The sequence below is a fragment of the Myxocyprinus asiaticus genome, chromosome 6 (assembly GCF_019703515.2).
Source record: "Myxocyprinus asiaticus isolate MX2 ecotype Aquarium Trade chromosome 6, UBuf_Myxa_2, whole genome shotgun sequence".
Classification (NCBI taxonomy): Eukaryota; Metazoa; Chordata; class Actinopteri; order Cypriniformes; family Catostomidae; genus Myxocyprinus; species Myxocyprinus asiaticus.
Window position 1 is genome coordinate 46595925 of NC_059349.1, and position 24010 is coordinate 46619934.

A 24010-nucleotide genomic window follows, 5' to 3' on the forward strand; every position below is an offset into this window, starting at 1 on the left:
TTTTTTTTTTTTATTGATTTTTTGACTCATTTTCTGATCTGACTGTTTTCTCGCAAAATGGGATACAAAATGCAAGAAAACCAAAAAACACAAAAAGTTTTATGTCCGAGATGATAACTGGACATCACTCGATGAATTAAACAGGCATGTAATGAGGTCATGTAATAATGTAGCATAGTACTTTGTTTGAAATGTTTTATCATTGCATAATGTGTACTGTTACACATACTATATAAAAAATTTAATAATAAAAAACACCAGGCTGTATTCAGTGCATACTGCACAATATGTAGTAAGCAGTATGCTAGTATTCCATTCTGAACATGGCCTAAGAAAAAAAGCGGAAAATAGGAGAAACAGAGAGAAAAGACTGAGGGAGAGTAGACAGTATGGCGTGTGCCATTTGCAGAAATAAGATTATAAAATGTCCTTGACTTTGCAGGGCAATTACTGTCCAATTTGAATGCAAATGTCTTCCTCCTGCCCTTATGAAGATAATGACAGCTCCAGCATGCACACACAACTTTCACAACAGCTCTGCTGGTGCTGGAAAGGCTTGCGCACATGTTTGACTGTGCGTCACACACAAGGTGCGCTGTCGCATTGGTGTGTGTGTGTGTGTGTGTGTGCACTCGACAGGTCGTATTTGTTCTTGTCTTGCAGTCTTGTGAAGTCGGGACTCGAGAACTGTGGTTCCCCAGCAGTGCCCCACTGCGCACAGCCAGCCCGAACTAATTCACATCCGCTCCTTATTAAGCTCCGTGCACTAATGAGGAGAGCTCCAGTTAACACAAATACATTTCAAAATGTGAAAATAGGGGTACATTTATTACACTCAAAACAATGATTCAGTTCAGTTTGATTCAGACAAGATTGATTCAGTCGTGGACTGTGGTTCCACGTGTTTGAAATTTGTTTCATAATTTAAAATTACTATGTAATCTCAACACAAACACTTTGTGTAGAAAGAACCTATTTGAATTAGGTAAACCTAACAAAATTAGACATGTCATTGTAACTCAAATAAATATATTTTATTTAATTATGTAATAAATAAACTGAATGTTACTGTAGCATACTAGAAACATGCTGGTGGGAAGCAATAAAGATTGTAGTTTAGAAACTATGCTATGGTAAGCAGAGCATTTGCTCAACAAAGTGAACAGTCAATTTAATATGCAACATCTTCCTTTCCAAATATTTAGCTCAGGCTCCACTATTCACCATAATGATAACCCCCTAAATTCCAACATAACACAAACTCTTCTAAATCTCAACATAACAAAACATAAACACTAACAAGTATCCCCTTTATGTTCATCTTTAGGGATGGGATGATATACCAAAAAAATGACGAACCATATCGTGGCATAACTCGATATTTCGAAATTTGCAATATTGTTTTCAGTCCATGCGATCATAAATGAAATAACCTGTCAAACATCATAATCTCTCTATCGCTTGATTTTACCACTACTGCGCTTTTTTTCTACACTGTTTACAGGGTTCACACAAGGTTCTTAAAGTGCTTGAATTTAGCTTTTAGAAATTGAAGTGCTGGAATACTTAGAAAATCACCTTGTTTTGATGAAAAGTGCTTGAGATTAAAACGGATTGTTTCCTCTGAGTAATGTGTGTCCATCAAAGATGAGGCGCACTCTACTTTCATTGAATAATGTGTCTTAATATCCTTTCTGTTCTTTACAGTCATATAAAAAAGTAAAAAGAAATAGTAATTTTAATCACACACAGCATGGATGCGCTAAAGAAACCGAGAGATTCTCACTAACGTTCACTGAACCAGAACAAATGAGATGCAAGTTGAACCCTTAAAGTGACGGTACCTTTTTAGCATTTCTTTTCCAACTTTTTGCTACGTCCCGTGATGCTTAGCGAGAAACATGGGCGTTACTTCCGTTGTCAAGTAAACACAGCTGTGGTTCGGCATACATCCATTCATTCTTTCATTGTGGTGTTGGGATTTTGAGGAGAGCATGTATGATTTTGTATGGACATACATCAATCACTATATCAGTGTGTTACTAACGGTAATAAACTGCAAAAAAGTCATAAAGAAAAAAAACGGCGCGCTGTTTCTCTCAGATGCAGTTGAGATTTAATCTAAGCACAAAAGCAACATTCCGGGCAAAATTATTAGTTGTTTTAGTGGAGTACATGTGTTAGTTCAGCTTCAGATGTGTGTGCTTGTCATCTTGCCACACTGCATGTTCAAATCAGACAGACACACTGAGAAAGAGCCGTGACGTTCTCATCCTTGGGTATGTAATGGCTTTTTCAAGTTTTCTGATCGGACGGTTATTTCCTTTTAAATCCGCATGTAAGTTTAAACATTTGTTTGTTGGGTGATTGACTGGTGAGAAGTGGTGCTTTGCTGCTGCTTTTTGGGACGCATCAGGATGGCGTTTTAAACCTCAGATGCAATGTGGTTTTTGACTACCATCTGTATTGTTTTTTTGATCCAATCACAAAACATTTTGCACCCCGTTTACAACTATATTTAGCGCTGACCATTTGCGATTGGATCATCTGAAACGCATCTTATTACCATCTGTAAACAGGGTCTTAAAATGACTGCAGCCGGAGCTAGAGAATGCTGTAGAACAACTTCCGGCAGAAGTCCCACCCACATTCGTTTCCCCACTAAGACCCCCAGGAAAAAGGTGGATACAAATGAATGTAAACTCCATGTAATTACTTGTCAACTGACACATTATTTCAAACAGTGATAGCTCATATCATTATTATATATACAATTTCATGATATATTAATTAATATAATGTATATTGTTTGTATTTTTACAAAGTTCAATTTTGATTTTCATAATGATATCAGACAAATTATTAAAAGATAAATACACACTTTCACATACTTTTTTCAGGTCAGGTTCTGTTCAGTTTTATTGCTTATTCTGTTCCTGATCAGCCTGAATGTACCCCACTATTTTTGAAAGCTTATATGTTTGTGATCTTTTCTTATAGAGAAACTCTTATTTAAACGTTGAGCATTTATATTGTGTGTTAAAGAACTTTATTTTGATGAGAAATTATAATGTGCATTTTGCTCATTTTTTAAGAAAAGAAAAAATTTTCTGTAATATTTTGTCATTCAGTTGTTATTATATAGAATCAAGATTACATCGAATCGTGAACCTCATATCATACACATATATATATATATATATATATATATATATATATATATATATATATATATATATATATATATAGACACTTGCTTTAAAGGTGCAGTCAGTAACTTTTGTCTTTGTGTCAACTTGGACTTAAACTGACACCTAGTGGCTTGGATGCGGCATCATTTAAAATCAATAGTTTTCAGTTTCAGATGCCATTGTAGAAATTAATCTTATTTTTTTTTTTCAATATAATTTTTATGGCCATTCTGTCTTAAAAATCACTAAAATGATGTTCACTTACATGCATTGTGTTATTTTAAATATTTTGTTCAATAACATTTTGACAAAATGGAATAAAACTTGTGAAATTTTCTGTGGGGTCACTTAATATGCGCATTTGTTAACCAATAAATAAACAAATAAATAAATAAATAATTTATTTTTATTCAATTCAAAAATAATATTTTACCTAAATACATTAGGTTAAACCAACAAACCTCTTTTTTAAATATAAAAAAATATCCTATTCGCATGTAGTACTTCATCTTAAGTGTTCCCAAAGTGCAACTATCAACAGTCTCTCATTCTGTCTGTGTCTCCATTCTTATCGCCCTCTAATTTGAATGCCACTTTCGCGTTCGTAATTGCAGTTTATCTTTGTGGCTGAGTCTCACAGCATGATGAAATACGTCCTGTTTTTTGCCAGTTCTACATCTTTTTTCTACATTCCCATCATCTACAGGCCTACTACAACGTGCCCAGATCTTTAGAGAGACAAGGGACGATTTGATTTATAACTCACGTACCTGTTGCGAACACTATGTCATTTTTATTAAGGTTCACGTCAGGCACTTATTCTTACACTATTAGTCATCAGCAGATAAGAATGGCACAAACCAGGGCGCATCTCTCTTGATAGATGCTTTTAACATGAACTTGAGCATTTTTGTCCAGCTGAGGGCACTCGTTCTCTTCCAGCCGAGCACATATTCTCGCTTAAAACAGGCCACTGAAAAAGTTTTTGTTTAGTATAACAATGCATGCAGGAAGGAAAGACCATTGGTTGGTGGATTTCGGTTTACAGTCTGTGATTGGTTGTAACGTTTTAAAGGGTTTTTCGTCTCTCTCCGTTCCTCTCTCTCTCTCTCTCTCTCTCTCTCTCTCTCTCTCTCTCATCTCTGAGCTTCGCATCCGTGACAGAATCCACTCACTCCTTACTACTGCCTGCGATGTGTCTCCACGCCGCTCGCCCACTGGAATATCACTCCGTGTGACAAGTGACGGATTTTACGCGCACGCCACGCCGCTCGGTTTTCCAAAATAAAGGGGGACACCGCGGCAGCGGCCAATGCCTTTTACCATGACTGTGGGATTAATACAGATTTTGTGCGTGGTTTCGGCGGTTTTCGCGATGGAAGGTAAATATTGGATTTCATCTTTTACCTGTGTTGCCTCTTTGACGCGCTCCGTGGAGTGTATCACGCGCGCCCCGCGCTTCAAGTTGTTTCGTGGAGCGCGCTGGGTTTTCACCGATAATTGCGCTGAAATTTATTAGCTAAATTGAGTACGAAAAAACAAAAAAACAAAAACAAAAAACAAAAAACAATGTTGGTATCAAATAAAGTTGGAAAGCAGTTTATATTGTAGTGGTTCCGCGGTTCTGTTATAGTGGGTTTGTTTTGGTTCTGAAGGTTTTGGAATGAATGAGAGCGAAATTCAGGACTTTGGCTGGTTGGATTACTTGGGTACGATTTTATGAGCGCCATTTCTTTGCAGACACACCTTTACGCGTTTACCGAGGATGATCTTAAAGTCGTAAATATTGCATTTGCATTCATACCTTTGCTATTAATTGCTGTTTACGCTAATTCTCTTGCGGAAAAAGGAGTATTTCTTGTTAAAGTGGGAATTGGCACCAGGTATCCTGTGATTGGCAGGATTTGGGCAGTAAAAATTAACTGATCAGACTTTTTATAACGCTCTTTAGGTGCTGATATATATATATATATATATATATATATATATATATACTCACACACACACATACATACATTTAAAAACACTATAGCACATACATATATATATATATATATATATATATATATATATATATATATATGTCCATTTAAAACGTAAATGTTGTCACAAGTCAAGTTATTTTTATTTGTATAGTGCTTTTGAAACACACATCGTTTCAAAGCAGCTTTACAGGAGATCATGCATCAATAAAAATAAATAAAATGAAACTGTAATATCTATAATATCTTACAGTGACCATTGTGTAGTTTGTAAAATATGACTGTAAAATGGGTGTAGAAATTAAATAATTAAATAATAATTGTATTTAGAACCCCTGTGAGCAAGCTGAAGGCGACTGGGGCACATATTTAGGATTGGGGAGTAATTTAAGAATAAACCATTTGGAAAACCCATATTGGTTGACTACTAATCTAAATGTTGAGAATGGGTGCGTTGGAGGCACTTAAACACTTTATTTCTGCTTTGGGAATAAAAATCACTGGTGGTGACCAGTATCATGTTGTATTCAGGTCACGTTAGTGTATGATTTATTCTGAAAATCAAACCGAATCACCCGTAGAAAAGCAGCGAGAAACAGAGAGAGTGAAAAAAATCTCCCTCCTTGTCTGCTATTTGACAGATGGTGGATGACTGGTTGTTGTCCCCTTGCCAGAAATCAGACGTTCATTTCGGGATGTTGTGTTTGTGTGTGTGTGTGTGTGTGTGTATGTGTGTGATTGGTCTCCAGATCTGTAATGAACACACAGCCAACATGAAGGGATTCTCTGTTTGTCTCCATCTCTACTGCCTGTCCAATTCTCTCCATCACCAACCTGTTCACCTTGCCCCTCTCTCTGTCTGAATGCACACAGTCGTACTGGCACAGAGGTTTATGCTTTGCAAGTCTGAGTTTAGTTCTCACTCAGTTTGTTGGGCATCCCTGTGTTGCTGGGTATCTAAAACATTTTTTATTTATGCACAATTGTGACAGCACTCTGCTTAAGTGTGTGCACTTTTTTTTTTAATCGTAAAATAAACCACTCCATGATTCGATTCCTTGGGAACACGCACTTATACAATTTATAGCTTGCACCGCACTGCACTGTAAGTAACTTTGGATAAAAGCGTTTGCCAGATGCATATGCATATTGTAATGTAAATGTAATACAGACAATCAGCACTAAATTACGTCTGCAAAAGCCATAATGTGTCTCATTCTGATTTCAGTCAGACTGAACAAACAATAGCACCTTTTAAATTTATTTAGGAGAGTTTTTATTTTTTATTTTTACTTCAGGTTGGAGGAAGTGTTGTTGAAGGTGCCAGATGGAAAGAATGGGGTTGGCGATCCCCTCTTTAGTGGCTAATTGAAAGGGAATTGGCCTTTGTGGTTAAAAACGTGTTTGCTGTAGTAGATTTGTGTGCATTAGTCACTTCTTGAGCCCGTATCAGTCAGAGATCAGATTATGGCTCCTAACTGCCAGAGCAGCCCAGTGACCACAAACAATATGTCAAAGCCATGTGTGCTTCAGAGGAAGCGAGAGAGCGGGTGGACGAGATAGGGGGAGATAACAGGGATGGGGGAGGGAGAGGAAAAGAGAGTGTTTGTGTATGTGTGTGTGAGAGAGAGAGAGAGAGAGCGCAAGTGTAATTGTGAGGAAGACAAGGGTCTTGGGGACCATCTGGGTTAGTGGGAATTGGAGTGACTCTGCTTTGATTTCTATGCATCAGTGGGCTTAAAGTACAGTGCACCAGCAGTCCCTAATAACACCATAAATCTGATGAATTATGAATGCCCACATATGGTACAGCACTTGTGAAACATTATTAAAACATAAATCATACTAGGTGAGGTATTATTTATTAGATGGTGATACCAACAGCAGTCTGTGGTTAAAAGAACAGGGTCATTTCTTAAGGCAAATTAGGTTTTTGGTACAGCGAGACCAGGAGGTGACCTAATAGTGATCGATCAATATTTAAAGACCGTGGCCGATATAATGCAGATATGGGTGTTTCTTTAACCTTGGGCACTATTAGCACTGTGGACTTCTAGAAAGTAAAGTCTCGGTTTAAAATTTTTCACACAATATTAGTTTTGTTAATTTGTCTGCTATCAATGTCCAATGTTGATTGTACATGCTCTAAATGAGATTTATGTCATTTTTGTCTTTTTGTCGTGAAAGACTGTCAGGTGTGCCATGGAAAATTATCAAATTCCACAAAATAAATCAGGGCTCCAGACTGATATGAAATATTTCCCAAACAGTGCGATTAAACTTTGCAAGAGGTCGCACTGGTACGACTACAAAGTTGGCTGACTCTGTGCGCTGTCGTTTTTTGTTGCGGATGAGTAATATTAAAAGGCAAACGTTCAAAACGTGAAAGGAAATGGCTCTACCCAGATCAATCAGCGTGGCTCAAGGCTCAATGGACAGATCAGTGCAGAGAAATGTATTTACATGTGGACTGGTCTCGAGCGCAGATCATCATAAACAGCGGTGCAAGAAGCATGGGCTGGGTCGTGGATTCAGCATTGATTATTTGTTTAAAACCTCTATGAAAACCCATAATGTGTCAATGAATACATTATTTAAAATCGTATTAAATGGCCCTAACATTCTAAACAGCTATGAAAAGAATTAAAGGAGAAATCTGTATTCTGCACCATGAACAGACAGAAATGGTAAGGCTTTCAGTCCACACACATCAGATATATATATATATATATATATATATATATATATATATATATATATATATATATATATATATATATATATATATATAATTATTATTATTATTTTTTTATTTATTTATTTTTTACCATGAACTTATATCGATATATCGGGGAAGTGAAGGAATACAATTTAATTTCTGGATGTGTTTTTCTTATGAAAAATGATAATTTTTTTTGTGGTTGCTGCTAATCGTGGTTTTACCTTTTGGTTACTATTATCTTATTGCAAATACCACAGTAAAACTATGGATACATTGGAGCTTTCCTTCTGTGAAAAATCTTTTCTAATTCTCTCTGAGCATTCATTCAACATTAAAATTTTTTAGTCTGGAGCCCTGTAAATAAATACATAAATAAAAAAAATATTTGCTGTGGCATTGTAATAATTAATTTGCATGAACAAATCTAAAAATTAGAAAAGATGCAAATTTGTTGGTTTTTCATTACCCAGTTCGTCATTAAACAGCGTACCTATGTTACTTGTTTTTGCATAGCCGAATTTCGAACATTACGAGTAAACACGCTACTAAGACAGAAGAAAACATGGACAAGTTCTTGAAAAGGAAAACTATCAATGATGGTTTTAGTAGGATAGTGGTGTGTAGTGGGATTTTTTATTCGTAATAAAAAAATAAAAGTGTGCCGTGGCAGAAAAATGGTTGGGAAACACTGGATTAAGGAATAGCCTAAGAAGAAAAAAAAAACCTATAACCAACACTATTACCTATAATTTATGCAAAGACCATTTTCCCTCCTGAAATGTGTTTCTGAACAATGAAATGCATTTTTGAACATAAGGAAAATAATTTACCAAAATTGCAATTAAAATCGCAATCGCAATATCTAGCTTTTTTGTTCAAATTGCACAGATAGCTAGCTTACTCTCATCTTGTACATGCTCGTCGTCCTTAATCCCGTTCTCCTCTGTACCTGTGTCGTCACTCCCTATGCCCTCCTCATCACACACTGATCTTGCCCTGACATTGCCAGCTGTACCTGTCACACCAATAGTTTTTTTCTAAGTAAAAACAAATTAGCAAGGCAAAGACAGCTAGCTTTTCTAACTAAGGGAAGCTAAAATATGATAGATAGAAAGATAGATAGCTTATCCACCTCCTGAGTCGATGGGGCTGGAGTCAACATTTAAGATATTTTCCTTTTTTTTAATTTATATATATATATATATATATATATATATATATATATATATATATATAATTTGAGATGTTTGGCACTGCTGCCAACACTACAGCCTCTCTTGCTTCTCTATCTATCTATCTTTCTTTACTTTTCTTTTTTTGGCTCCACTACATGACCGGCGAAACTCCATTATTACATTCGTACCCCATGAACCTCACATCAATATGAACTACTGCTAATGTGAAAAATGGGCACGGTGCTAAATACTGGCCTCTGATTGGTCCATACTGTTTCTGGGAAACAAAAGCCAATAACAAGCTATTTATTTATAAAATGTTCATAAAATGCCATCCATTGGCTAAGAGAAAGCGGACACATCTCAGACTGAATCTCTGCAAGCGGGATTCAGCTATTTCAGAATGCTGCGTTAATTATTTCCTCTCGTCAGCAGGAGGCCCTTAGACATCAGAGGCCCCTGGGCACCAGCCCAATCGGCCCGGTTGTAGATCCGGCCTTGCGTCCTATGACTCGATCGGTGATCGGTAATTTGTCCGATCGCATAAACCGATCACTCATGTCGCAAAAGACGTGCGGCTCCTTTAAGACATCAGCAGCACTGTTGCATCAGGGGATCGCAGAGGTATGGCGAATATGAAAAGTTTGTGTACTGTACTGTTAATGTGGCGTTTCACACGCGACAATGCAAAGGGAAAACAATGCGAGCTGTGAAATGGTATTTATTATCGTTCGTGGCGGCAGCTTCTCAGTCTCCGCCGGGCATAGACATCTCAGTTATAACGCGAGTTACAAGATGTGGTGTAATTCAAAAATCTTTATTAAATATCTCCCAATTAAACTTCATTAACAATAGTAGCACCCGTAGAGTCCAGAAACTTGCACTGTTTCTCCACCTTCCTTTCATTTCTTTCCCTCATGAGAGAGCACGTGTTCCCCTCATTAAAGTTCAAGCAGCAACAAGTGAAAAATTAACTATTAATACAATCATACAACTAAATGAAAAGGCAGGGAAGGCATTTACAAATATAATTCTTTATACAATATTAAGATAACATAATATTATGTATTAAATATAATGCAAAAATAAAATAAGGAATATTAATAAGTATATGAAATAATGACAAGGAATCAATAACCAAAAATGTCACATTAAGTTTAATTGCACCTTTGGGTTATCAGTTTGTCTTCAGTTTGACACTAAGCTTAATTTTTTTGTAGAGATATCTTATCTTAATATAGATAATATTTTGTTAGCCTATACTTGTTTTAAAGTCTTTTAATAAACTGATTTTGTCAGCAAAAACTAGGCAAAGTGATATTACTGGGAAGAGGAAAATTAAATTAATAGTGACAGTGTGCAGAAAACTTACATATAGCCAGTTATGACAGACATCCTGATTAAAAGTGAAGTGATCGGGATTGGTATCGGCCGATCAGGTGACAAGAAGATCGGTGATTGGTATCGGCTGTAAAAATCCTGAGCATCCCTAATTTCCAATTTTTTGGGGAATAATGTGGCAAAATACAGTTTGATTAGAAAGGATGCCCAGTAAAGTAATATTTACCTTAAATTTTAAATTGTTTTTTTCTTGTCTCATTTATGTCTAGCACGCTCTACACAGACACTTGTTGAATTGGTTACCAAGTACAAGTAGTTTGCTAGGGTCAAAATCAGATGTGGGACAGTTGTAATTTTTGAAAAATGTATAGAAATAATTTTTACACAGTAAATATTGAAATGGTTTATATGCATTTAACTCTTTGTTTAGAATTTAATAGTTTTAAACATGTAATAATTCGTAATTTTATAATGGATTTTCATAGTTTTGAGTCTAGGACGAGGCTAAAACATTAAAATCTAAATGTAAAAGGCATTTGTAAAGTACCACAAATAAATAATGAAGGCATATTAATAAGTTTCTGATTCAGTTATAATTAGACCTTTATATATTGTTTAAATCTTGTAGCTATACTTTTGAAACAGTGAGTATTTTAATGTTTATGGCTTGGCACCATTCACTTTCATTGTAAGTGTCTCAATGTAACTAAGTTTTTGCTTTATATGATTTGTATTATTTCGTCTTAATAAAAATTGGCCCCTTGGTGAAAGTGCCTGAAGTTGAAGAAACAAGATAAGCTCTGTCCACAGCATTGTGGCATAATGTTGATTACCACAAAAAATATGTTATTTTCCTAAAAAAAAAAAAGAAAAAAAAAAGGCAAAAATCTTAGTTACAGTGAGACACTTACAATGAAAGTAAATGGGGCCAATCAGTAAGCATTAGTATAGCCACAAGACTTATTAATAATACAATATGCATATTAACATGATTTATTAACATGATTGTATTGTGATAACGTCGCTTACTAACCTTTTCTGTGTAAAGTTATATCCAACTTTACAGCTTCGTTGCCATGACAACTTAATGCTGAAAACCCTGTGATCCCAGTAAACGACGATTCAAACAACTTTACAGCTCAAATAATACACAAGTTTTAAAAGAAAAATTAAGTGATTCACACATTTCTGCATTTAAACCCTCCAAAAATTGGCCCCATTCAGTTCCATTGTAAGTTTTCTTTTTTTTACTCCCCTTTTCTCCCCAATTTGGAATGCCCAATTCCCAATGCACTCTAGGTCCGCGTGGTGGCATAGTGACTCGCCTCAATCCGGGTGGCGGAGGACGTATCTCAGTTGCCTCCGCGTCCGAGGCCGTCAGTCCGCGCATCTTATCATGTGGCTTGTTAAGCGCGTTACCACAGAGACATTGCGCATGTGGAGGCTTCACGCTATTCTCCGCGGCATCCACGCACAACTCGCCACGCGCCCCACCGAGAGCGAGAACCACATTATAGCGACCACGAGGAGGTTACCCCATGTGACTCTACCCTCTCTAGCAACCGGGCCAATTTGGTTTCTTAGGAGACCTGGCTGGAGTCACTCAGTGATTTTTGCCTTTTTTAAAAAGTTGGGACAAGTCAAAATAATTTTTTGTGGTAATCAACATTATGTCACGCATGTGTTTCTCATTAAACTGCACACATTAGTAAATATTCAAATTGGCCTTTCTCAAATTATTAAAAAGAATGCCACTTTATTCATCACTCAAGTGTGATGATTTCTGTTTTTGTGTTTATGAGTGTGGTAGGTTTAAATGTTCAATCAGGATTTTAAGTGCCTGTCATTTTTAGATTTTTCTTTCTGTGGAAACATCAAATAGGTTATAGAAAGCACTCTAGCCTCCTAACACATGCATACACGCTCAGACATCCAAACCCTCGGTCAAGCCCTCGCCGTTAAAGAGGTCTGAGTGCGGTCATGTAGGTAAGTGCATCGCTGAAGACTTTTGTTCCCACATGACTGGCCCAAATAAACATGTCTTATCTAAAGCCACCCCACTACAAACCACATCAAATCTGTCCTCTGATCCTGCTGTAGTCCGAGTCTGTTTTATCAAATGACCTCACCACAGACTGAGCCAATGTTCTGACTGACACTGTTGTTCTGTCAGAGAAAAAGCAACCCAAGCAGGGTTTATCTCCACTCACTGCAGGGACAAATCACTACCATTCATGTACTGAGGTGACCTCAACTCACCTGCCTTGTCCATATCAACAAAAGATTATTAATCTGCTTTAACCTTTTGAGGGTTGCCAAAGTTAACACGCTTTGAGATGGGTTTTTTTTTTTTTTTTAACACATTCGTGATATATATATTTATATTTTTAGCTTGATTAGATGTTTAACACTTTCCATGCAAAATTTGACATTAAAACCATTTCATTCTGCAATGTCTTTAAAAAGCCTGGTCATAACCAGGGCTGTGCCGATATAATCATATATTTCTATAGCTGTGTGTCTATTAGGGATGTAATGGTTCTCGGTAAAAAAACCCGAACCGTACGGTTCGCCAACCACGGTTCGGTAAGCATTTGCTCCACGGTTCATATCGAGTTAAATAACGCACCTGGATCATACAGTTTGGCAAAGAAAATAAGTGCCAAATAGACATGCGTAGTTGTAACCTGTTGATGGACACACTCCGCCTGTGTTTCACATGGGTCAGCTTTCTAAAGAGAGATGCTGTCCTATTAACTTTTAGTATGTTAAATCAGTTGATGACATCACAGTTCTGCACGCGCTAGTTGGCAAAATGGCAAGCGGAGAAAACAAGCCACAAGAGAGTAGCCCCTGCGTCATTTAAGTCTCCTGTCTGGAAACTTTTTATTTATGCAGTCAATTACAACAGCGATGGTCAAAAAAACGTTTACAAAACTGGCACTGTTTGCATACATTGCTCGACCTGAATGCCGTATACTGGTAATACATCAATATTTGATTAGCGACTTATGCTGACATCACCTGAGGTTATATAGTGCATGGTGCTCAGAGCTGCAGGTGAGCCCAAAACTGCACACAGACACATCTTTAAGCAGGCACTCGGTGCTAGTTCGGACAGACATGAAACAAGATGTTGCCCTTACTCCGCTGATGAAGATGTGGGATTTCCGCGTATGATTAAAATACTCGAGTTGCGTTACGACATCCATACTCGTATTCATTTTAATAGGAAGTTAATTTCTTCTGTAGTGATGTACAGATTCTGAACATTGAATATACATTGAGCTGAGTTTGAAATGCACTTTATGCTGATGCATGTATTGTAATAATGCAGGTATTACATTAAAATGTTGAGTTAGTAATTAGAGATTTTTTTAGTTAAGGACCCTAGTGAAAATTAACCATGGTTTTACTGTAGTAATATTGTAGTAACCATGACTGTAATAACAATGACTGTTGTCACCATGGTTTTCTTAGCAATATACACTCACTGAGCACTTTATTAGGTACACAATGGTCTTAATAAAGTGCCCGACGAGGTCTTTTGCTGTTGTAGCCAATCCGCCTCAAGGTTTTGACGTGTGCATTCTGAGATGCTATTCTGCTCGCTACAATTGTGCAGAGTGGTTATCTGAGTTACATTAGCCTTTCTGAACCAGTCTGGCCATTCTCCGTGACCTCTCTCATCAATGAGGTGTTTCTGTCCGCAGAACTGCCGCTCACTAGGGGTGTAACGATCCATCGATCTGGATCGAAGCATCGATCCAATAACCAACGTTCCAATGTTATCGATACAACGCATAAATATCGATATAGACATTTTTTTTATAGACATTTTTTTTTAAGATGCACCTTTAATTTAATACTCTCACGTCAGCCACGTCCATACGCATTTCCGCCAGGCGATGAACAACCTTATTACATTAATTTCACTTTATGAGCGCTAAATATGCTTTTCATGTGGGACAAGGATGTGTACAGGGTCTGTGAAGCCAAATTGCACTCTGCAATCCATACGCGCATGTCAACCGAGCTTCCCGCGAAACGCAAGCTCCAGTGACAGTATCAGTGCGAGTACGTCAACCAGGCTGCCCGCAAAACTTGAGCTCCAGACCATTGATAGGATCAGTGTGCGCTCGTCAACCGGGTGCTCCTTAAAATGCGAAATCTCGTGATAAATGCAGAACAGCTCACATGCGCGATTAATTCTGGCTTCCATCGATATCGCAGCACATGCAACCCATTTGAAATTTACTTGAGAATTTGCTATTTTAAAGAACCATGGAGCAGTTCAATCATCATGTGAAACATCATGACAATGCCGACATTCTGAACAGCACTAATGAGGGAAAGAGAAATCACCTGCTGCCCAGCACTAGCATCAGTTATAAGATTTTACACATCTACACATCAAAACCCTTACTAACATTTATCCCAGTTAAATGTAACAACATTTTTCATTACAACTGTGGAAGTTGTAGCCAAGAAAACCGCGGATAGCACGGATAGTTGGAAAGAAGTCATGAGTATGTAAGTATTTTGAATTGGATTAAACTGAAAAATAAGCTGTAATCAAACGATTGATGATCACTTATGTGTGACGTTATTTTTTATATTATTATCTGTATAATTTTTTTTCAACATATGAAGTACCTTATTTTGTTGTGGATGTCCCAATGTGGAAACTAAATTTGTACTTTTCAGAGAGTTCAATAAAATATTCAAATTATATTTTGGTTGCATTTGAGGGCAAAAAATAAATAAAAAATGAATTGATTGTGTAAAATAGGCACATAATATCGGAATATCGATCGCAGGGCTCTAAATCGAATCAAATCGAAATCGTATCGCGGCAGACTTTGAAGTATCGCAAATATCGAATCGCAGGTCAAAATAATCTATATAAGATCGTATCGTGATGAAACGTCTGATTTACACCCCTACTGCTCACTGGATGTTTTTTGTTTTTGACACCATTTGGAGTAAACTCTAGAGACTGTTGTGCATGAAAATCCCAGGAGATCAGCAGTTACAGAAATATTCAAACCAGCCTATTTGGCGGCAACATTCATGCCATGGTGGAAGTCTTGTGACTTTTCTGAACGCTAGCAAACATGAATTTAATTTGAGCATTTTGTCTGCTTGCTCTAAAACACAAGTAGGAATTTATTACATTTAATAAAATAGCCACAGTGGCTTCAACTTTTATTTTCACTTCTGTTTTGCTGCAAAATGCCCCAGAAGACGATTTTGTTCTCTTAAATGCATGGGATTGAAACACTGCTTTATTCGCAATTTGTTTTTGCTAAATTCAGATTATTTTGCATAAATTAAATTTGTAACTGGGTTTGCTGCTGGGTCTCCCTAAATCGTGATCCAATTATGATCTTGTGATTCGTCACGATATATTGAATGGCGACATATGCATCATGAAACGTATCATATCGTGAGGTGCTTGGCGATACCCACCCCTAGTTGGAACGTTCTCTGAGTAAAACCTTTAATCTGGTAACAACAAATGTATTAGTATTGCTTGCTAATGCAAGTATTACTGTTACTGTTGGTCATATTAAAGGTTAAGGATAAAAAATAAAAATTATCTCTTGAAGGAATATTCCGGTTCAATATAAGTTGAGCTCAACTGGCAGCATTTGTGGTATGAAGTTGATTACCACAAAAATTTATTTTGACTTGTTAGTGTGGCACTTACAATGGAAGTGAATGAGGCCAATTTTTGGAAGGTTTAAAGGCGTGAAGTGTATGATTGAATTAAATCACTTACATTAATTGTTCTGTTAAAACTAGTGTATTATTTGAGCCGTAAAGTTGTTAAATCATTGTTTTTATGTTGTCATGGCAACAAAGTTGTAAAATTGGAAATAACTTTACACAGAAAAGGTAAGTGATTTTATCACACTAAAATCATGTTAACACGCATAATGTTTACATGTTGTGACTATACTTTTGAAACAGTGACTATTTTAAAGTTTACAGATTGGCCCCATTCACTTCCATTGTCTCACTGAACCCAGAGTTTTGCTTCTTTTTTTTGTGAAAGGAATTTTTGTGGTAATCAACATTATGCCACAAATGCTGTCAAAAGCTTAACTTGTATTAAACCCGGATTATTACTTTTAAGTATTACAATTTTGTCACATAACAAAGTTACAGAGTCAAGCGGGAATTTAAAAAATGGTTTTCCAGTAGCACAACTGGACCCACCTCTCTGAAATTCTCAATGGTCAACGGACATCCATGTCAGAGTGTGTTGCAGAAAAAGTTGAAATCTTGTCAACTTTCATTTGCATGACAAAACATTACATTTAAAAACCTTTGCATTTTCCTTGTACAGTACATCCGTCTGACATACCATGTTCAATAGATTTGCAGTGTTTTCTGACTCATCGTAAATTCTAGCGTGTAGGATGACATCATTGATTATTTCTATTTTTTGGCCGCCCTAGTTTCAACACATACAGATATTCACTGGTGTTTCTGTGTCTGTGTTGAGGTTTATTCATGCTTTTGTTCAATCCATCTCTATCACACAGTTAGCTAAATGCACACGGCAGGCCCATAATTTGTTTAAGGGTGGACAGGAATATGAAGCGTGTGTGTAAGTGATGGAGATTACTGCAGCTGATGTGAATAATGAGCTACAGATGCTGACCACACTCGTACTATTTGCTTTTCTCTTTTTTCTACTTGTCTATATGACATCTTCCTCTTGTCTGAAATATTTTCCAAAGGATGACTGAAGATATTCACACAGACTTGGATCGCTATTAAATATTAATGTGAGGGTCAATGGGCCGCCATGGATTTATGGATGGTGCTGACCTCATGACAATAGATAATTCATATACACTACAAGCAAGTTTATATTGGTTTGGTGATGGTTAAGATGATAATTAATGTGGGTTCAGGTTGGTTTATGCTAGTTAGTGCTGGTTTAGCTGAGAATTCAAATTGGTTCAGGTTGGTTTATGTTGGTTAGTGCTGATTTAGCTAAGAATTTATGTAGGTTCAGGCTGGTTTTGCTAGTTGGTTCTGGTTTGGTGGTGGTTTAGCTGAGAATTTGTGTTGGTTCAGGTTAGTTTATGCTGGTTAGTGCTGGTTTAGCTGAGAATTTAAATTGGTCAAGGTTGGTTTGTTGGTTGGTGCTGGTTTAGCTGATTCAGGCTGGTTTATGCTACTTGGTGCTGATTTGGTGATGGTAAACCTGAGAATTCATGTTGGTTCAAGTTGATTTATGCTGGTCCGGTGCTGATTTGTCTGATAATTCATGTTGGTTTAAGTTAGTTTGGTGGTTAGTGCTGGTTAAGCTGAGAATTTTAATTGGTCCAGGTTGGTTTATGTTGGTTGGTGCTGGTTTAGCTGAGAATTCTAACTGGTCCAGGTTGGTTTATGTTGGTTAATGCTGGTTTAGCTGAGAATTTAATTTGGTCCAGGTTGGTTTGTTGGTTGGTGCTGATTTGGTACTTGTTTAGCTGAGAATTCATGTTGGTTTAAGTTAGTTTATGCTTTTTGGTGCTGGTTTTGTGCAGTTTTAGCTTAGAATTCAAATTGGTCCTGGTTGGTTAATGTTGGTTGGTGCTAGTTTAGCTTAGAATTCAGGTTGGTTCTGGATGGTTTATGCTGATTAATGCTGGTCCAGGGTGGTTAGTGCTGGTTTGGTGATGTTTAGCTTACAATTCAAACTGGTCCAGGCTGGTTTATATTGGTTAGGTCTGGTTTGGTGCTGGTTAGCTGTGAATTCTTGTTGGTTCAAGTAGGTTTATGCTGATTATTGCTGGTTTGGTGGTGGTTTAGCTGGTGAGTCACCATATCCATGCTTTTCACCAGCAAAACTGAGCTAGTGAAGCTGGTCGTGTTTGACCTTACCCTAACCTGACCGGCATGGTCTTTCTGGTAAAGCTAGTTACCAAAGGTAGTGTTGCAGGTTAAGTACGTTAAGACATCTGATGTGGACACAAGCATACCAGCATCTAAAACAAAACGTATGTGGTGATCAACTATGCTGCTGTTTTCAAAAGGTAGTGTGGGTTGTCATAAATCAGATTGAAGCATCCAGGTGTTTCGATCCTATATATCTGCACATGTACACACACTCTGCTGCACTTTTGGGCCCTGATAAATTGGTATTGGAGCATCTGGGTTATGTGGCTCACTGAAATGCTCTCTGGTCCATAGAGATGTCTGTACTCTCTAGACACATCTGCCAGATGGTCGATGGGGTGTGTGTTTGTGTGTCGATTGGTGTGTGTGGGATCTCGCTGGGACCGGCAGACCTCAAAGCCTTGTTGGTTTCTTGTCTTTCATGGGCTCTGATTTTTCTTGTCTCAGAACACTATCGGTCTTCATACTCTGTGGTTTTTCAGCATCACTGAATTGGTAAACGATGTCTGAAATCGCCTCGTTAAACCAAGCCGACATGTGTTAGTACACATTTATAGCATAGATTGTGAATGGTGACATGAAGTGCACAGGGGCCCCAAAAAGTATTTGGACACTCAAGCCATATTTCATTTACTAATACTGTTGCACTGAAAACATATTTTCAGTGGCATATATTTGATTTTAAATATGGCACTAGCCTCTTTTCATGCATCTGCCTCATTTAATGTTATCAACAGTATGTCATTGCAGAAATATACTGAGTACCAGTGTACAGTATACATATACATATATATATTAGGGCTGTCAATAGATTAAAATATTTAATCGTGATTAATCGCACCCTTTCTGTGTGATTAATCGTGATTAATCGCACACTTATCTTGAAATTAAGCATACACCATTTATTTTGTTTAACACGTTTATTTTGTCATCATTTGCTATATCCAGAAAAGTAAACCATTGAACAATTGAAAATTGAACAATTTCACTCATTTCCTTTGATTGTCAAAACTAAGACACTGCACAACTTATTCTGACATGTAAGGTCAGCTTATTTGTCTGGTCAACATTTAACCAGCTGCTAAGGCATACAAGTTTGTTAACATTTTCAGGTGCCAGAGCAGCCCTCTTCTTGTGCACTATGTGTCCTGCGAGTGAGAATAGTCTCTCACACGTCACAGTTGAAGCAGGAGTTTCTAGCTATTTTTGTGCAAGAGTCGCCAGCTTGTCATAACCTCTGCTGTGTGCAGACCACCATTGTAGAGGGCATTGTTCAAGGCTCATGCTGGGCACTGCTCTGTATCTAGCAAGAGGGTTGGATTCCAGTGATGGTTCATCATCTGACTCTGTATCAGAACCCAACAAGAGGATTCCAATTTTCTTTTTTGGTGGCTCTGATTCAGCATCTGAGTTTATGTGGAGCCTCTTTTAGCATCTTGTCTAATGTTTCCCAAACTTCAGCTCTTTCTGCTTTAAGAATGCATTTCAAGTTTTTGAATCTGGGATCAAGAGCTATTGCTATTTTGAGCCAAGCAATGTTTGTGTTTTCCATGCGCTTTGTCAAATCCCCTTTGAATGCATCCTTAAAGCGCACAATGTAAGCAGGGTCATCTTCTGAGACAGCCATCTTCTGGGACAAGTGGCAAAGTGCAGGTAACACGACAGAACAGGAAACATATTTTTGCTTTTGCTTTTGCTTTATTTAATCAAGTCCCTACAGTACACACAAGCCAGGAAACACATTCTCTCTACAGTTACACTTTACACAAGGTTCCATCTGTTAACATTAGTTAACTACATTAGTTAACATGAACTAACAATGCTCCTACAGCAGTTATTAATTTTAGTTCATTATAATTTCAACATTTACTAATACATTTTTAAAATTAATGGTATTAGTATTTAGTTAATTTTTTCTAAACTATGAACAAAGTTTAATAAACACTAAGTAATAGATTGCTAATTTTGCTAATAGTTGATAGTTTACATTAGTTGCATTAATATTAATGAATAGGACCTTATTGTAAAATGTTAACCTCTCTCCTGCTTTACTTTCTTTCCTGGTCTCTCTCATACACACACTGCATTTGACATGAGCTAGTCTAAATATATACAGGACATGTTTTAACAGCAATTATAAAAATCAATAAATACTGGCTAAAAATAACATATCACCAAATAAACTGAAGTACCAACCTGCATGTTTCCATAGTTTCTCCAGCCTGGCAAGTTTATCAGACTCTGCAGATGTTGGAATGGATAGCTTGTGGTTTTGCTGCGCCAATGTTGCCATCAGGGGGTCTTTGTTGCGTAGTATCCGGCTGACCATCTCGAGGGTGGAATGCCACCTTGTGGGAACATCTTGCACTAGAGACTCGTCGCCCAGGCCATGAGCAATTTGCTGTGCTTTCAGCTCTGTCAAATTAGAGGGGCTATGCTTGAAATGTCTGACTAATTTACGACATTTCACTAAAACGGCATCAAAGCCACCGTTTAATGCATGCTATACAAGGCATGTGCTCGAAAGGAAGCAACCTAGATGCAGCAATCATGTTCCTCGTGCTGTCCGTACCAACTGTAGTGATCTTGCTCTCTATCTCCCACTCCTTTGCCACTTTCATGAAATGTTCAGCGCACGCATCAGCAAAATGCCTTTCTTCAGTTTTCAGCACAGTTAATGCAAATGAATGCATATGCCAGTCTTTATCAATGAGATGCGAAGTTGTACCCAAGTAATTAATATATAACACTTACCGATGTCCAGTGGTCCCCAGTCAATGCAACACTCATTGTTTGTGATAGCAGCTCCGCTTTGCATTTCGTGAATCCTGGACATGATCGTTGATCTTGATGGTAACTCGAATGAGGGGTCGGAAGTGGCAATCCTGATCACTTCTTTCAGGCCCTGGTCTGCAACGATGTTGATTGGACGGCAGTTCTTTGCAATCCATTTTGCTATGGCAGAAGTAAGCCTAGCTGAAGTTTGACTACTCACACCCCGTATACACTGATCCAGTGTGGGTTGTTGCATACTTCTCGTCGGTTTGTTAGTTGAAACTGTGGTATGTTTTGCACTTAAATGCTACTTCAAACTTGATGAGCTTCGATGGTAGGCCAGTTCTTCATTGCAGTGTATGCACACAACTTTACATTTATCTAGAGTGCCATCTGATTTTCTTTTAAAATAGAAATTTCTGCCTACCAGGGTTACAGGTGCTTGTGCCATTGTAGATGCTCAGTGTGATAAACTCCCGACTCCCAAGATCATCTAACTGCGTGACGTAAATTACGTTAATGATGCAATTTCGCATGCTTCAGTAATTTATTTGCGTTAAATTATTTTAACGCATTAAGGATTTTGAATTAAATCGCATGTGCTGACGCGTTAACGTCGACAGCCCTAATATATATATGTATTTCCTTTCAAATGTTTAACTTGTGTCAAGCATTTTGGGTAGCCTTCCACAAGCTTCTCACAATAAGTTGCTACAATTTTGGCCCATTCCTCCAGATAGAACTGGTGTGACTGAGTCAGGTTTGTAGCCCTCCTTGCTCACTCATGCTTTTTCAGTTCTGCCCACAAATTGTCTATTGGATTGAGGTCAGGGCTTTGTGGTGGCCACTCCAATACCTTGACTTTGTTGTCCTTAAGCCATTTTGCCACAACATTGGAGGTATGCTTGGGGTCACTGTCCATTTGGAAGACCGAGCTTTAACTTCCTGGCTGATATATTGAGGTGTTGCTTCAATATATCCATATAATTTTCCTTCCTCGTGATGCCATCTATTTTGTGAAGTGGAGCAGTCCCTCCTGCAGCAAAGCACCCCCACAACATAATGCTTCCACCCCCATGCTTCACGGTTGGGTTGGTGTTCTTCGGCTTGCAAGCCTCCAAACATAACGATGGTCATTATGGCCAAACAGTTCGATTTTTGTTTCATTAGACCAGAGGACATTTCTTCAAAACATAAGATCTTTGTCCCCATGTGCACTTTCAAACTGTAGTCTGGCTTTTTTATGGCGGTTTTGGAGCAGTGGCTTCTTCCTTGCTAAGCAGCCTCTCAGGTTATGTCGATATAGGATGTGTTTTACTGTGGATATAGATACTTTGTCTACCTGTTTCCTCCAACATCTTCGCAAGATCCTTTGCTGTTGTTCTGGGATTGATTTGCATTTTTCGCACAAAACTATGTTCATCTCTAGGAAACGGAATGAGTCTCCTTTCTGAGCGGTATGATGGCTGCGTGGTCCCATGGTGTTTATACTTGCATACTATTGTTTGCACAGATGAACGTGGTACCTTCAGGCATTTGGAAATTGCTCCCAAGGATGAACCAGACTTGTGGAGGTCCACGATTTTTTCTGAGATCTTGGCTGATTTTTTGTTCCCATGATGTCAAGCAAAGAGGTAATGAGTTTGAAGGTAGGCCTTAAAATACATTCACAGGTACACCTCCAATTCAGTACATCTCCTATCAGAAGCTAATTGTCTAAAGGCTTGACATCATTTTCTGGAATTTTACAAGCTGCTTAAAGTATGTAAACTTCTGAATTATGATATAGTCAATAAAAAGTGGAACAGTCTGTCTGTAAACAGTTGCTAGAAAAATTACTTGTGTCATGCATAAAGTAGATGTCCAAAACGACTTGCCTAAACTATAGTTTGCTAATATTAAATCTGTGGAGTGGTTAACAAATTAGTTTATGACTTCAAGTGTAAGTTGAGTAAGAGGCAAACCATTAGTACACTGGGTTAAATAACTAAAATGAACAACTGAGAGAGCAACTCTATACCTCAGAAATCTACACCAAAGGTGAAACATTTTTGCTCTACTGTATTCTGACAAATTATGTTTCTAAAATCAGTCCCTTTTAAAAGTGCTTAGCTGTCTGCTTAGATTTATGGCCCCTGAGTCACACAATACCACCCCCTCCTTCCAAAAGCCATTGTATCGGATGATTTAAAAGTCACTTGGTAGGGGACAGTGTGAATATATGTAAGTGCAATCAGCAGGAAAGAGCTTGAACACAATTTCTATCTCTCTCCCTCCATTTCTCTCTCTGTGTGAGACTGGTCAGATAGCGCACAGGGCATTGGGTAAGTGGCCTCCTCAGCAGATATGAGATCCTCCCCAGTGTTCCCAGAACAGAGGTTGTGGCAGAGTGTATTGATTATTGAGGCATGTTTCCAAAGGTTTTTAAGGCCATGCGCCAAGCCTGATTAAAGGGCTAGTTCACCCAAAAATGAAAATTCTGTCATCATTTACTCATCATTCTAAACCCGCATGACTTACTTTCTTCTGTGGAACACAAAATGAGATGTTTATAAAAAATAAAAATAAAAACTTTGCTCTTTTGCATTCAATGAAAGCTTTCATTGATCTGGTACAATGATCAGATCCAAACAGGTTAAAAGACACTATTAAAGTACCTTAAAAGTAGATCATACAACCTGTGTACTACTCTATATTCCAAGACGTCTGAATCCATACGATAGCCTTGAGTGAGAAACAGACCAAAATTTATGTTTTTATGTACTGTAAATCTTGCACTAGATATGCTTAAAATGCTGAAAAATGAATTATGGAATAAAATATACACTTACGTATACTATAGCACGTGAAGTCATATATATATATATATATATATATATATATATATATGATTGTATGAATATACAGTATATATATGTGTGT

At 37.6% G+C, this 24010-nt stretch overlaps 1 protein-coding gene across 1 annotated transcript in view; it reads left to right on the forward strand.

Moving 5' to 3' along the window:
- Positions 1–4363: 4363 nt before the first annotated feature.
- The window catches only part of LOC127443107 (ephrin type-B receptor 1-B), a 412296-nt gene continuing 392649 nt past the window's right edge, over positions 4364–24010 (forward strand). Inside the window, exon 1 of the mRNA XM_051701623.1 lies at positions 4364–4573. Coding sequence (XP_051557583.1) covers positions 4504–4573 — 70 coding nt within the window. The 5' untranslated portion in view covers positions 4364–4503. The remainder of the gene's footprint in view (positions 4574–24010) is intronic.